Source organism: Strix aluco, chromosome 3, assembly GCF_031877795.1.
Source record: "Strix aluco isolate bStrAlu1 chromosome 3, bStrAlu1.hap1, whole genome shotgun sequence".
NCBI lineage: Eukaryota > Metazoa > Chordata > Aves > Strigiformes > Strigidae > Strix > Strix aluco.
Genome location: NC_133933.1, coordinates 22420897 through 22437084, shown reverse-complemented (window position 1 = coordinate 22437084; position 16188 = coordinate 22420897). Strand labels below are relative to the sequence as shown.

Below are 16188 nucleotides of genomic sequence, written 5' to 3'. Positions count from 1 at the left end.
TTTAGACACGTTAATTATTCCTTTGTGGGGTTTGAAGCCATTGATTTCAGTAGCGTAAGTCCTGTCAACTTTAACGAAAGAGGATTTGAGTCTCTGTCAGCGGGTTGTTGTCTTTGTGTATGTGTGTGTATATATGCAGTTGACTGACAGATAGTCATGTATGCTTTGGAGACAGCAAATTCGTGAAACTGCATTTGTCTGAATTGGCATTTCAAGTTTATTGCTGTGTAACAAAGCCTCTGCACTTTCTATGTGGTTTCATAGCAAACATCCCTCATTTCAGCTTTGGAAACAGTTCCAGTAACACCAGAGCCAAATGAGGCGCTGATCGTTCTTTCCTTAGCATTTATGGACTAGACGAGCAGTAAGAGCAAAAGGAGAACACCGCAGCAGACGGGGAAGTCACCCACAAGATGGTTGAGCTTTCAAACGCAAGAACAAAGTTATGTTTATTCTTTCCCTTTTTAAATTTTATTTTATCTTTTTTTAAAAAAGATAATCTGTGACAGCTCTAGTATTTGCCCAGGTAGGTGATCTCCCCAAAAGTATGCACTAGGAGGACATTTCTGGCAAGACAGTGTACCAGTGATGAGGCCAACACATTGTAATAGCCATGTCCTTCAGAGTGATTTTCTAGGCACCGCTTCAGAGCAGCGTGGTGTGGGGCTGTTCCTCCAAGAGTCCTGGGAGAGTGTGCTGGGGTAGCCCCCACCATAGCAACATTGTATTTCTTTTAGTAATATAATCCAGTAGGTGGAAGTGGCCATGTAATAAGTAATAAGCCACAATTGCAAAGAGGGAGCCCTGTAAATAGGGAATAGAAATATAAAAGCCAAAACAAAAGAGGTTAGTGACCATCTCAGGAATTTGCTGTAGCAGCTAGCCTTGGCTACTCCTAGACTTCACTGATGCTTCAAACCTGGCCCCAAGTTAGGGCATAAGAGGGACTATCCTTGGAAGCTCTCTTTTATTTAGAACCACCGCAAGAAAAGAAGGAAGGAGAGCTGCCTTTGTTTATTATTTTAAAAATCTGACTCCCTGTTGCAAGGCAGTAAGATGAGCAAATGGCTCTTTCACCTGGCAAGTTACCATCAGCAATTATTGCAACACTTAGTGTCTTTCTGCCACCAGCAGAAGTCTCTTTGCTCCCTTTCATGTCATAGATTTCAGTGTTCTTATGGGGATGGTACAATTAAAGCCACAAGATTTAGTGCTCTAATTCTCTTTTGTTTGCAACAAAGGGGAGAGACAGGGAAGGATGATACATGTGGCTGGGTTTTTGTTTTTATTTTACTGACCAGCAAAAATACTGTGTATATATAATTGTGACAATAGCAGAGTTTGTTTAAACTCATCAAACCATTCCATTAGTAACTGGATTAAACGCTATTATTTCACATAAAGGAATCTCATTAATAAAAAAAAAAATGCTGCAACTACATTTTACTCCTCTCTGTTTACAAACCTCAACATTTGAGCAGGCTGTACCTTATGTATTTCTGTGTGTTTCTTTCAGTACAAATGTTTTCTAGTTTTAGGTATGTCAATAACGTAATGCCAATGTCAAAACCACTGGTTTTGACAAGTATGTCAAAAATGCTGCTTATGATAACTGTGTGTATGGAAGAGAAACATGATGACTGACAGAAATCTAGGTTTCATTTTTAGCCCTTCCATTATTACCCTGTGTGTGACCAGAGATGAATTGCCAAATCAGACTTTTTCAAAGCGGACATCTGTGAGCACGAGTGCAATTCCCCTTTTCTAAACTGGCATCTGACAGTAAGGTATTAAAATCTGAGCTCTTGACCCTCAGTTCAGTGGAGAGAAATGGGAACCACCAAAGGACAATTCACCAGATCCATTTTAGGATGAGGTGAACTACCACAGGAGCTCAGAGTGGCTGGTTTGCACCTTGTGGCCACAGTTTAGACACCGAGGGGAAAGCGAACAGGATCCATTTGTGGCCCCTCCACAGGATTTCATAGGCACCCTGGATCTCAGCTGAGCCATGCTCAGTGATGGGGAAAATCATTCCTCTGAAGATTCAGCCTTGGTATTTTCAAAAACAAGCTGCTGCTCCTGCTAAAATTCATGCACGCTTAAAAAGAGGTTTAAATTACTGACCTGTTGAGCCTTAGTTTCTCTCTCTATGAAATTAAACTGTTCATCAGATCTGCATGTTTTAAGTATTAACAGGCAGGCTTTATTAATGGATGCTCCAGGAAATTAAAATCTCGTTGTCTTGATTATCTGACCAGTCTTGCTAGAATCAGTGGAGTATCACAATTTTTCTTGCTTCAGGGGTTGGTCCCTTCCATTTACCTATCCGCACCTTTCATTTACCAACTACACACCCCTGCGTGCTTGCTCTGTGGACAAATTGGTAAATTGGTCAGCTGCCAAAAGGGAGTAATTTGACTTACCTGATATGAGCAACAGTGTGATGAAAATACATTACCTCTGTCCCACTGGGTAAGCCTCATATTGTATTGAAAAAGGATTAGGCCAAGGGAGTCAATGTACTGGATAATAATGAAATGTTTAATGTGGATTAGCTGCATATAAAATTAATACATTAGAATGAATTGCTGAAGAAATAAAATTATGTCAGGCCTTTATCCTGACTCTAATGACTTAAAAATGCTGCACTTCTCTGTTTATAGAAGAGCAAAAGTACAGCTATTGAATTTGTGTCCTTTAATTGGGTGAGAGGAATAGATAAAGTATTACTTAAAAAATAGTAATGTATATATCAGAGCTGTCAAATAAGGATCCCACTGAACCAAGGCCATAATGTTTGGGTCTGGACCACACCTGAGAGGTTACAGAGATGGGGATGAAGTCCAGGAAGAATAAGTACATGAAAGCAAGAATCTAAAACTCCTTAATCACCTGCCTGGACTTAACTTTGGAAGTCTCTTGGTTGATTGAGTTTTATTGTTACTGTTTGTTATTTTGCCCTGCCATTAATATGTATGGCTTTTTCCACTTTTATGCCTTTCATTCCAGGAGTTAAATCTAAATGTAATCTTTGTTTTAGACCATCCAAAGGTGAGTTGAAATGTGACCTGCCCGGGAAGATCTTAATGGGTTTAATACAAACCGGGCAAACTTTCCAAACTAGTTGGCAAAGATAATCTTTGACTGGGAGGTGTGGAAGGACTACAGAGTGAGCTGTGGCATAAAAATGACAAGTATTCATCTGTACTGTGTGAGGCTTTTGGGCTTTTTATTGTTCTTAAAGCTTTCTTGTTGCCTCATCTGTTCTAGGTTCATTTCTGTTTCTCAATGCATCAGAGAGGCCAAGCCCTGTCATCCTGAGCCCTTGGCTGAGAAGCAGCAGTGACCAATGTGTAGTTCAAGTGGCTGTTTATAAGTTTTACCAGCAGAGCGGAGAATATATTGCTCGTGTCCTTCCGATTGATGAAAGCAGCAGTGAAATCTTATCAGTGGAGAGTCCAGAGAAACATGGGTAAGTCTTATCCTCCCATTTGACTCACAGCTTGAGAAGAATCACATGATTGTGTAGAAGTACAGGCACAAAATGCATGCTGCACATCTACTAAGGGGAGTGGGACACTATATGGAGTAGATGTTTGTCTTACGTGGGTCTAAATTATTGTAGAAGCTGGAGATTGGTGCTTACTTCATTATACAAAGCATCAGCAAACTACTGGATCCATGTAACAGTGAGTCTCTGAGTCAACATCCTCTTTATTCTCAGCACTTGCAAGTACAGACATAGTGTGGATACTCATCCTAAGTTTAAAGCTTTTCTGTCTAATTTGCTCTATCTGATTTCTTTTTACTACCTCTTTAACCAAGTATACTATTGGGCTTAGAATATCTACTGAGTCTTTGCAGTTTTATGTGTCTGCATACATTTTAAGTTTTGTCTTGCATTTGTGTTTGTTTAAATGCTGTCTTTTGTCAATAAAGCAGTTCAGAGCTACTGCCAGAGGAGGAAAGCTTTTGATCTTTCAAGGGTACAACTGTTTGAAATGCTTTATCCTCTTTGTGTAATTAATCTTAATTGTTGATGATGTCTTAATTTGTCAGCCTTCCTGTGCATTTTTTTAAAATCTGGTTAGCAGCAAAACAGCAGGAGCTGAACACAGTAAATATTTCAAAATGCTATAGTAGTGGAGTAACTTAGAATTGAATTTGCATATATGTGAGTCTCATGTTCTACCTGTTCTATATAGTGATCTTTTTTATTTTTACTTTTTACTTCTGCTGTGAAATGCGTGTTCAGAAGCATAATTTTTACTAAGCTTCTCAAATGTTCTTTTGGTGTGATAGAGTTTCTAATAGCAAAGTCCTGCTGGCTTGTGCTTGTAACAAGATGTGATTATCTGATTACTGTCTACAGCAAATTCTGTATTTTCCAGTAGCAAAAGGAGAATGCGCAATAAAAAACCTTACAGGAGATAACCTAACTCATAGAAACAGTTTGAATAGTTGTAATTCTCATCTAACACATGGCCTATAAAAGTGAGGAGGAGAGCTTGCGTGTGGATCTAGATCATACTTAGTTCCAGCAACATCATCCAAATTGTAAATTACTGTTGATGTCTGGGGAAAGGTAATTAGGGGAGCTGCAGCAGCTGTCTTCTTCCTTAGCTCTTTGCAAATGCTGTGCTCTGTGTCACAGCTAATAAACATGCTTTGTGCAGAGTGCCTCCTGCATTGGCAATGCCACTGTTCCTTGGCACTTGCAGGGAATACTGCTGTGTGTAAAATGCTTTCCTGTGCTGCATGGAGGAGCTCTAGCTTGGATCTGTGGGCAGGCAAAACTCACCAGGAGCACAGGCAAGTGCCAAATGTGAGGAGCCTTGAAGGGAAGGGAAAGATCACTAACTATGGTAACAAATGCCTACCTTTGCCATCTGCTGCAGACAATATGGACTACTCAGCTGGGTGTGGCAGATGGAGATTGTCACCACAGTAAAGAGGGTCTGTGCTTTTAAAGAAGGTGGTTTGGGTTATAGCTTGGTTATTCCATATGCTTGCAAAAAGTGTAGCTTGCTCCCCAGCCGCCTTTCTGTGGCACACAGGGTAGTAAGGATGTGCCTGTGGCTTTCATGATTTTGTATGGCTGAGTCCTTGGTACTCTGTGTGCTATAAAACTTTGCAGTTGGAGCAACTGGCTGGTTCATTTTTCCCCCCTCTGTGGTCTTGTCTCTTCACTGTGAGGGGCAGTAGCTCTTCCCCCAGCTCAGCAATGCAGAAAGGCTCCGATATTGTGCCCACATAAATGTCACGTAGGGATAGTTAAGTATCTACCCATAGACTGCAGCCACAGATGAAAGGGTAGCAGTTTGTTACCATTTGCCCTAAACCTTCATTCCAGGATTTATGAGTGCTCTTCTGCCCTTTGTTTGGAGCAATAATATTTGATTATCCCAGCTTTGATAACAAAACATGCAAATCTCAGTTTTGTAAAAATCTTCTTTTCTTTAAATAGGAATCAAGAATAGCTGATTGCAAGTCAAGAATAATTCAATAAAGTTCTTAAATGAACTAGCAATCCTACAGTGGAAATCTGCTCTGTTTAATATTTTATTTTGTCTTGGAAATTGCAGAGTTGTTTTGTAATGAATTCTTTGACCGTGTTATAACCACGTGATTTCTAAAATTTTATAAGAATTTTAGCTCTGGGCACAAGGTAATTGAATTCCTCAGTGATAAGCCTGTGCTAGAAATAAAAACATTTTTAAAGTTTCACAGGTGACACTTCTTTGATTCTATGTGCTTTATATATTGTTCTGCAAACAAGAGGTATAAAGTGTGCATAGTTCCCAGTGACTTGCATGCGCAGTAGCGAGTCCATGCATTGCTTAAAATCAAGCTCATAGCAGGAAGAGTATGTTTTATTGAAACAAATGCACCTGAAGGGTGGCAAAGCAATAAATTAATTCTAGGGTGGCTTTTCTCATATCTTGAACTATGCACAGTGTCAGTATCTTTTCACCCTTCTTTTTTTTTTCTTTTTAAACCACATAACCTGAATTACATATATTAATATCTTACAAGGTCTTCACAGTTCACCTACGTTTAAAAGAGAAAAAAGTAGATGCTGTCAGGTATTACTATTTCATTCAGGGTGAAACCAGGCAAGCAAAGGTTTCAGTTGACAGCACTTGAAGCTGATTTTAAGTAGAATATATGTAAAGCTATGAAATTTTATTAGTCAAGTAGAGACAGCACAGCACCCAATATTTATTTGTTGCCAGGGTTCAACTGTGTTGTCTTTGTGTGCAAAATACCAGGTGTGATTTCGATGGATACTCAGCACGCACAAAGACTCAAAGGCAGAACTAGTGATGTTCTGTTTGCTCCTCTGGTCTCATTTTCTCTAGAAAAAAATAGCCCAAGACTGTGGACTAGAGTTGTACCAGTTCCATAATGAGGCATAGTCATTACGGAAATTGTTGTGTGGAAGATGCATATTTGTTTTATTTTCTTACTTGACATATTTCACTGCAGCTGATCTATTGTATGTAGGAAGAAAGCTAGCTAATTTAAGATGCATTACATAGCAGCACTATAGGGCAGATGGAACAGACACCAGGAAGAATATGCCAGAAGTGATAGTTGTGAATGGTTCCTGAGTGATGAAACACCAGAGGCTGGCAAAGGGATGCCGGTTTTGTATTATACAGGAACTTTGCCAAATACAATAATAACTTTTCTATATAATAATTGCAACAATGCCTACCACTCAAAATATAATTATGTCCTTCTTTATCAGTTCAACAGAATTGTATACCTTTTTATTTTTTTTGAAGAGCAGAAGGGTCTTACTCTGTATTTAATCTGTGGGCTTTGGAACACTGTTGGTTAGACCTTCTCTAATTTAGGTCCTAAGCAATCAGTAGGATTTCTCTATGGGGAACAACACATTACTATATTCTGTTAGACTTCAATTTGTTGTATGATAGAGTATCTAGATGATCTGACTTTGTGCATGTGGTTTTGATGTGGTGAGTCTCTTCTGGCATCTCTTGCAATTCTGTTGTGTTTTACAAGCTCCTGAAAATGATACAGGGAGAGAACCAGTGCAGTGCTATAGATCCTTGGTAATGGCAAAAGAGTTGTTATAATTCTGGCCATGGAGCACAGCCCTTTCTGATTTACCCCAAATACCACTAGATGTCTTTTGCTGTTTTTCTGCTCCCATGGTGCTGTATACAATCCTTTCTTGTTGCTATTTAATGGACTTCCTTTTTTGTGTTACCGAAGGTGAGGAGGCAGCAAGTATGTTTACATAGCATATTGGTTATTTGGCAAAGCAGAGTTACTTCCACAATTTGAATGTTGACTTCTGGGTGCTTCTCAGACTGTCGCCATGGCCACTGATTTCATTTCACCTCTTATTTGTTTTCCCATCTGTTAAATTTATAATTATAAAGCTAGTAATATTGGAAATGTGCTTACTAGAGTGGGGAAACACAGAGGAAAACTTGTCAACCAGGTTAGAGTTTGTAGTACAGGATTGATTTTTATTTCGTTTGATCTGTGTATTTTGGAGAAGTTAGAGTTGGGCAAGGACAAAAATAGCATTGTTCATTTTAATTACCTTTATTATTTTACATCTCTACCTGCACTATTAATGGTAAGTTGCAGTATTATACGCTCTGTATCAAACCAAACGTTTTAATAAGCCCATAGCAAATGATAGCATAACTTCAATTTGGCCTTTTATTGCAGACCTCCCTCATCACTAATTTCATATTCATGTTCTTTGTCCAAAAAATAATGTAACAAGTGGATGTTAATACTGTTCACATGATTGAAGGTAATTGAGGTCTCCTTGAAGAGGAGAGGCAGCAGAGCTCCTCAGATCAGCTACTTGAGCAGGAATACCAGGGTGCCAGCCTTGTTCAGATGTAGAAGATAAGATTTGAACTACTGGATTGAGTTCACTTCTGACATCTATCCCAGACTTCCTGCATGATCTGGGCACACCGCCTGTTCTGTCATGTTGCTGCTTTTTCTCTATAGAAAAGAGCAGAGTAATTTCTCTTAGATATTTTTCCGTGTCTTTTTAGATTGTAATAGCTTCACATTAGTGGAACTTTGTCTCTTCCTACAAATCCTTGCAACACTTTAGAGGCAAGGGAAAGTTGAGGCTGTGGCACTGACAGATCAACATGATCTGTCCTGTCACCCCACGCTTAGGGGATGTGGACTGTAGAAGCCCTGCATCGAATTGTTGGTATTGAGCTATACATCTTTTGACTTAAGCATAACTATACAAACCACATAAAATGTCTTTGCCAGTCATATATGATTTTTGAACTGTGAGTAAGACCTCTAGACTAGTCTGGAGCCTTAACCAAACTTGAGATTCAGCTGAAGACTTTTGTGTAAAAATCTGAAGTAAAAGGTGTCTCCTAAATAAAACCTGAGATCTGGACATGCATGCACGAGCAAGGAAGCCATAAAATACTACTATTTCATATAGCCAGTACTTTAGTAGGTACATGTATATTTCTGCACAGAGCACTTCCAACAGATAGAAAGCACTTGGCTTTGAAGGTTACTACAAATCATGTTAGGCTATTCCCTTTCTGCCATCTACAACTTCACTCAAGATTGATTGCATTGATAGATGTCAAGAAGAATAAATGAAGGAATCACTAGCATCTGTCACATTTGACCTTGGGGCTTGAAGTCTGAAGGTTATTTCTTGTACTAGTGTTGTTCCTTTTCTTGTTTGTTTTTTTTTTGTTGTTTTTTTCTTCTTTCTTTCTTTCTTTCCAGTACCTTCACTAGTCTGTCTCACAGACCATGGACTTAGTAGAAGGAATTTACTTTCTTGGAACCCTTTAACCTTAAAAGTACATTTCTCAGGTTAGTCATAATATGAATTGCTTGGTGTTTTTTGTGGATGGGGTTTTTTCCTTCTCCTTGAAAAAACACTTCTCTAAATTCAAGCCTTTGTTTTGCAAATCCCTGGACCTCAACATAAGACCAAAGTGTGTGTAATGGGGGTATTTCATATAGGCACTTAAATTCATTTTTAGGCTTCAAAATATGTCTCAAAAAATTTACAGCACATTTTAGTCTCAGAGAATTCTAAATCAGGAGTTTAAGTTATTCAGTCTAAACTATACATTTGAGAAATTCAGGTAATCTGGAAAAATAATCTGCATTTATGAATTCCTTAGAATTCTCCTGCCTTGGTGGCCAGGCACCACTAATCCTTACTTTTAGAGAGGAAACTTCAATTGTTCTAGACAGAAAACTAGCACTTAAAGTTTTCCTGTGCTGTTATCCATTAGCCAACTTTTAGTCCCTTTCAGTCTGTCAAATTAAATGCAAAGAAAGAAGAAGAGGGAAAAAATGTTGGTGTGTCTCTTTTTCCCTTTCCCTTTTCAAAGGATGTAGTCCTTGATACCTGTGAAGAATCAGTCCTTTTCATAGCAGATGCTTGTATTTGGAAAGAAATTTTTCATCTCCGCCTAACAACCTTGTTTTTTTCAGTATCTCAAGTTTAGATCTGAAGAAAGCTTTAACTCTGTTGGTTGTGGCACCTTGAGGAGTTTGTTTTCAGGGGATGAAGAGATTTAAATCAAAACCCTTCAGAATGTGTAAGGTGAAATGGAGCCCTTCAAAGCTTTATGAAACAGTATGAACCTGATATACAAATGTCTGCAGATGTGGAAAGATTGTTTGCCCATTCCACTTGAGCACTAGATTACGTAGATTAAGTTGTCACTTTAGCACTAGAGGTAGGTACAGGTCTGTACACTTCTGCTTTAAACTTCATAGTGGTTTTCTTGCTGATGAAGTGCTATATTATTTCTTGAGATAAACTTGAATCCTTTTTGTAGATTTTATGCAGCATTGGTTTGCTTTAGAGCATGTCTTATTTTTGCATGTAACCTCAAGTGCAACAAAGCAGTAGCTTCAAACTGCTCCAGAAGGATTTACTGTATTGTCAATTGAGATTGGACCGTAGCAGTTTATTTCCTCTTACAAACATCTGTATGGAAGCGAACTATTTCTTACAAGGAATGATGTATTAATATTACCAGAAACTGAATTTTGAGTGTCATTCACTATGGTATATCATGTTGTGAAGCACAAATATTGTATAACCTCTTGAACCAACCAAAGCCAACTAATGTAAGTTCAGTAATGAGTAATTGCAATTACTTTTTTTTTTTTTTTTTCCTTTCCACTTGATTACCATCCAAACCGAACTGACTGCAAATCAGTTTGGGGCAGTAGCAGGAAGAAAATGCTCTTTCTTGTCTTCTGATACATGTTATCAGACAGTTATTAGGTGGCAATGCTTATTTTTGTTGATGCTTGCCAGATTCAAATGCAAATGAGAAGGCCAGAGTTGTGTAGTCTATTTCCAATTACAATTATAAGAAAGAACAGGGCGAAAAAAGCCATTTTAAAGTTGAAATAAAAGCAGCAGTAGCAAAAGAGGAGAACTTTTGTCAAACATATCAAAATTCAGCTTACTACAGAAACAAATTACTTAATGTGTAGCGAATGGAACAGTAGGAGAAAAATAAACTTATTTTTCCGGGTAAGAGTTCAGTTTTATAGATACCTATTGGCGTAGCCTTTTCTGCTTATTTTAACATGGTGCTGAACACACTGTAGCAGAGGAGAGCTAAGGTGGTGAGCTGGATGCCCAGTGTGCATTGGCCCAAGGATTCTTGTGGTTTCCCAAAAACTTGCAGCACCTGTTGATGACCTCTTTGGGCTCTGGGAGCTGCTTCTGTGCATGAAACCCCAGAAGCTGGCACATCTGACCCTGTAGAGATGATGCCAAACTGACCATGGTAACAGAATTGGGGCACCCTTAAAAGTGGCTGGTTTGGGTATTTGTTCTTTTGAAACCAAAGATTCCTTAATATAAATTATTTCTTACATGACTGAAACAATTTCTTCAGACCACTGTAAGCAACCTAATCCAACTTTTATACTGTCCAAATACTGGGCACAAAAATCTGTCGTCTTAAACTTCTATACGTTGTGTCCTTCAGAATTGTTTGCAGGCTCCTCTTTTCTGGTTAAGCTACTACTTTCCAAAGTCTGGGTTGGTTTTTTCCGTTCGCTTCTCTCATTCCTTTGACTTGCTTTCCTTGTTTTATAGATCTCTTGTTTTCCTCTCTACCCAAGCCTTCTACTTCAGTCATCCCAAACTAATCTTTACAGGCCCATGTTGACACTAGCCAGTGTTGCACTTCCTATCAGCGTAGACATGCCAGGATGAATTTCCCTTTCCTAAAACCTAAACAGGCAAACAACCCGGCACACATACACACACCACCCAGCCTCCTCTTCCCATGCGTGCACACACGTTTCATTTTGTCATCTTTCTTCTCTTCGTTTAGGAGTCCCTTCTGCTGTACAGAATTGCAAGCAGTCTCTTCAGGATCCTTTTCTACACAGTGTCCAAGTATGCTTTCCCACAGCCAAAATGCTTCCATCATTTCTTTCCAGAGACTAGGCAACACACCTCATTAATATTGCCAGCCTTGTTTCTAGTTATTTTTCTGCTCCCCTCAAGCTAAGCTCTCTGTCATTCTGCTGTTGGCAAAGTTTTATAACTAGCCTGCGGTATAATTGCTTTCTGTATCTCCTGCTTATTTTTGACCTTAAAAACCTTCTGAGTTCTGTGCAACCCTCCTCTGCGGCTGTCCCACCTTGGAGCGTGGTTTTGTCATTGTGCACAATTTCCTTGGGGCTTTCCTTGCTAATGCTTAAGAATCTCTTTCTTATCCAAGGCAAATCTACCCTGCTGTAGTAAGTACTATAGAAGATTTACAAGGTAGTACTCCTCCCTTCAAATTCAGAGAGAAATTATTAACTAGGTGCTGATACCCTTGCAAGACGTAAAAATCATGTCCTTGACCTGTCCAGCTGCTAAGAGATAATGCGGTTGATTCTGCATTCGAAGTCTGATTCTCAGGTATCGCTCTTAAATTATCTCAGTTGTGTTTCATGACTTGCACCACAGGGTTCAAGTCCAGAGGCACAGCTTTGCACCCTCACTTTAAAGAACACTGTCTATATTGCTGCCTCACCCAGAATGGTTCCTGCTATTCTCAAGTGCTGGTAAATCGGGTATCTTCCACTCAAGGAAGATGAAAGAAAACTCTGATAAACTTGACCACTAATTTACAATTTATTTCTGCATATTAAAAAGAAATCAAGATTTAGTCAACAGGAATTTGCAAGTTAATTCTCAATGAATTCCCTCCTGGAAACTTGAAGGAAATGAAGGCTAAGAAACTATTTAGATTCTGATGCTTGCTGTGGTGGCAGAGGAGGCAGCTTGGGGTTTTTTTCAGTGATTGAGGAAAGTACTGAACAGGCTTTCTTTCCACAGGAATACAGTGAGGACTGCAGTGTTTGACACCAGTGTGAAGCACTTTGCAGAGCTTTTAATTTAAAACTTGTGTACCATATTTGTTAAATACTATTGCTAATGCCTGAAAGCATTTTTCTGTCAAATAGCTACTTTTGTTTGCTTTGCAATTTTATTGTTTTCTGTGGCACATGTCTGGTACAGTAGAAATTATATTTCTGTAACAAAATACTGTCTCAAGGGCTCTTTTGTACTGGCAGTGGCAAACCATTAATGTCAGAGGCTAGTCTGGCAAAAACATGGTTTTGGGTTGACATCAACACCAAAGGCACAGGTTTCAGACAGCGTTGTCAGATCTGCTTTATACAGCTATTTCTTGACTGGTGCACTGTGGCAGAAGGCTTTTCCACACACTGTGCTGTATAATGCGTGTTCTTAAAATGAATCAATATAGCAAAGTCACAAACACTCATGGCTTGCACAGTAGCATTTTGCTATCTTGTATACAGAAATGAACAGTCTTCTTCATTGCATTTCAAAGTATTTGCCTTTTCCCTACCTTTTTGTAATGGTTGTGTTCATCTGGTTTTCTTTATGGACACTGAGTTTCCCAAGTCACCGAGTACAGTTGCCAGCTCTTTATAAACATCAGTTTGTAACCTTATGGTATTTGTTGCCTCCTATATCAGGCTGCCTAAATATGGTTTTCTATTGGAAATAGCAGTAGTGAAGTTTGTTTACTGAATGTAATTGGAGCTTTTGCTGAACATCCCTGGCTTGGCATGCCATTCACGCTGGTGGATTGAGGCCACAAAGACCCATAATAAAGTTCCTTTTGACAAGGAAAAGCTATTCTAAACTGGGACCTGAACCAGCAGCACTGTCTGCCATCCTTGATGAACTTTGCATGAGGATAAGACTGCAGAAGATTGGTGCAAGTCTAAATCTTTCACAAGGCAATGAAGTTTTTATGACTGCTCTTCCTCTAGCAAAGAATACAAGCAGTAGAGTAAATGAGACAAACTCAGCTGTCCCTCATATTCAGGTCGGTGGCCAGTTATTATGATGCCTTTATAACAGAACAGTATTACACTAAGGGGAAGATTTTTATCAAAATATTTACATTGAAATACTTTTTAATAAAGAAGCCAAGTAATCTGATTTTCTTCAGCAGAAGAAAAATACAAAGTGTAGAAAAGTTTTCCCTGTGCAGTGTGCTTGCTCTGATGTTAAGATAACTTTAGTTGGAAGATTGCTATCAGTACACTAAGTGCAATGGATGACCTGATTATTTTTAGGATGTTAAATATCTGAAGAGTGTCTAGCTAAATGTAGTACCACACCAGAAAATCAAAACGTGAGATGATCCATCTGGATATTGTCTTAGTTTGAATGGAGACAGCATTCTCAAGTCTAGCAACTGGTTTTTTTGCATCTCTGCTCCTTTCCTTTCTAAATGCCTGGCTTTCAGGAGGCTGTGGTGTGGGAAGTGTGGGCTAATGCTTTTGACAATTCAGATCCCTATCAAAACCATGATGATTGCAATTTGTTATTATTTCAAGCCAGATGAGCTATTCAGAGGCTCATTTCTTAGAGGTCTCTAGATAGCATCTGACACAAGTTGATTTCCTTTTTTTTAAAGCCAGTTGTCTGGGAACTTCTTTCATTCCTTTAGGTATTTTCTCCAGGTCAAGGCTGGGGCATATATCTGGACTGTTTGAAAGGGAATGACTCTGCTCTTACTATTTCTGTTTTAGATAGGGGATTTTGATTACCAGTATCAAGGCAGTTGCAGTTGACAGTGCCTGGTAAAACAATCCCTCTCAAACAATGAGAGATACTGTCAACTTTAACGTTTATCAACAATCAGACTGCTATCAATTTGTAAATGTTTTTTTTGAGAACACCTTTTTTTCTTTTCACTTATTGCTTGCTGCCAGTATTCTATTGTGAAAGGAAAAAAAAAATCCTATATAATTTTACTGACTTCTTTAATTTGAAAACAGGGTGAGTTTCCTGCTCCTTCTATCTCAACATACTCTTCCCTTCTAGTTTTGTCTTACAGGCTTTTCTTTTAAACAGACTTTCCAGCTCCTCAGCAGGTCTCATTCTTTCTCTCCTTTCATCTTCACTCCCTGTCTCTAGCTTCTGTCCTGGTTGCCTTTAACTCAGATATATTTTTTCTTCACATGTTCTGGCTCCAAACACTGGGGGAAGCACAGAGCAGCTTATTTTGTGTGTCCAGGTCTGGTGCTGCCTGCTACAGCCCCGGGTGAGCACTGGACACCTTCCCTTGTGCAATTCAGCTGCCACTTCTGGAGGAAAATCTCTGCCAAGAGGACACAAACACCAGCTTGTTAGAGGCTTGCAAACCAGCCTCATTGAGGTAAATTTCCCAGAAAGGGCCACACAAATGAAACAAGTGATGCTATAGCTCCAGCAGTGCTTTCATCAAGTGATCTGAAGGACTCTTAAAAACATTAAGACCCTGGCTGAAGTAGGTGGTACTATACAGATGGACACAATCAAGCATTAAAGAGATTCTAGCAGATCATTAGTGAAGTTGGTATTCAGTAGAAGTGCAGCTGAGTGGCACTGCATTTATGGCATTATCTTTACTAGAAGAGTAAAGTGTAGTTTTTAATGGGGAAAAATAGTGTTGATGTCTGCGTTTTCAGAGTCAAAGCAATTGATTTCAGCACTGTTTGGGGAGCAGGCGTTAATCCACTGGATTTTAGCATATGCACAAAGTCTAGATTATGCATTTGTTGCAATGCAGAAACACTTGTAAAGGCAAAGTTAAGAGAAAAAAGAAAAAAAAAGAATTGTTCATAGCCTAGGAAAATTGTAGCTCTGCATCTGTTTCTGAGTCCTCATCATGAGCAGCACATGGCAGATACATTTCTACCCTGCAGGGGACAGGCGTTCTACATACTCTTTCCATGTTCTCTTCCCCGTGCCCCTCCCAGCTCTCCTTATTGCATTAATCTTCCCCACTCCTAAGACACGTATGTCTGAATTATGTCTGCCTAACTGAATTGTGAACATTTCTTTCTCAAATTAATCACTACCCAAGCCCAATTTCGTGTGCCTTTGATGCCTGGTTTTAATTGCCTTAAAGTAGAAAGCTTCAATGAGCAGAGAAATTAAAATTGCAAAATCCCGATGGCTTTTTTAGTTCAGTTATTTGCCTTCACAGTCAACTTGAACAGTATGTTTTTTGGGCTTTTTTTCTTTTTCTTTTTTTTTAAAAGCGAGTGAATGTCTTAGATTTCCATTTCTGACAGAGCCACTGGCTTAACTGCAATGGATAGGCTACATTTTAGCTCCAGAACAGGGAACATGTTCTCCATTGCCTGCGTTCTGGGAGAGAAGTTGCAAGTCAGTGAAACGAGCTCTCACTTTCAAGAAACTGCCATTTAGAAAGATTGAAACTCCTGATATATAATGGAGTCTCAGGGATGTCATGGAGGGGGCAAAACCAGGAATAAAACATGTTGTATCCAACTGAAAAGCCAGAAGTAATTTAGGACAATTGCACAATTTCTTTTATCCAGTAATTGTATATTCCATGGAATCAGAACTTTTCATGGGAAAAGTTCAGTTTTGATTAAGTGTTTTTCCTTATGGCGAGCTAGATGAAATACTGGTTGCTTGGCCTGATCCCAAATACCTTCTTAGCTATCTGTTCAGGCTTACAGTGGATGTCATTTTGCTGCCTTAGTTCATGCGCAGCAAAGTTTGTACGTCCTTTTTCCCAGGGATTGTTCTTTAGCCCTCTGATGAGGCAGCACATCTTCTCCAGCCATGGTGTGGCATGCCATGGAAGTTGCATGACTTGA

At 39.1% G+C, this 16188-nt stretch overlaps 1 protein-coding gene across 1 annotated transcript in view; it reads left to right on the top strand.

Annotated features, from left to right (window-relative positions):
• ALK (ALK receptor tyrosine kinase) overlaps positions 1-16188 on the top strand; it is a 320348-nt gene that overhangs the window by 142875 nt on the left and 161285 nt on the right. The window contains exon 4 of the mRNA XM_074817734.1: positions 3274-3475. Coding sequence (XP_074673835.1) covers positions 3274-3475 — 202 coding nt within the window. The remainder of the gene's footprint in view (positions 1-3273; positions 3476-16188) is intronic.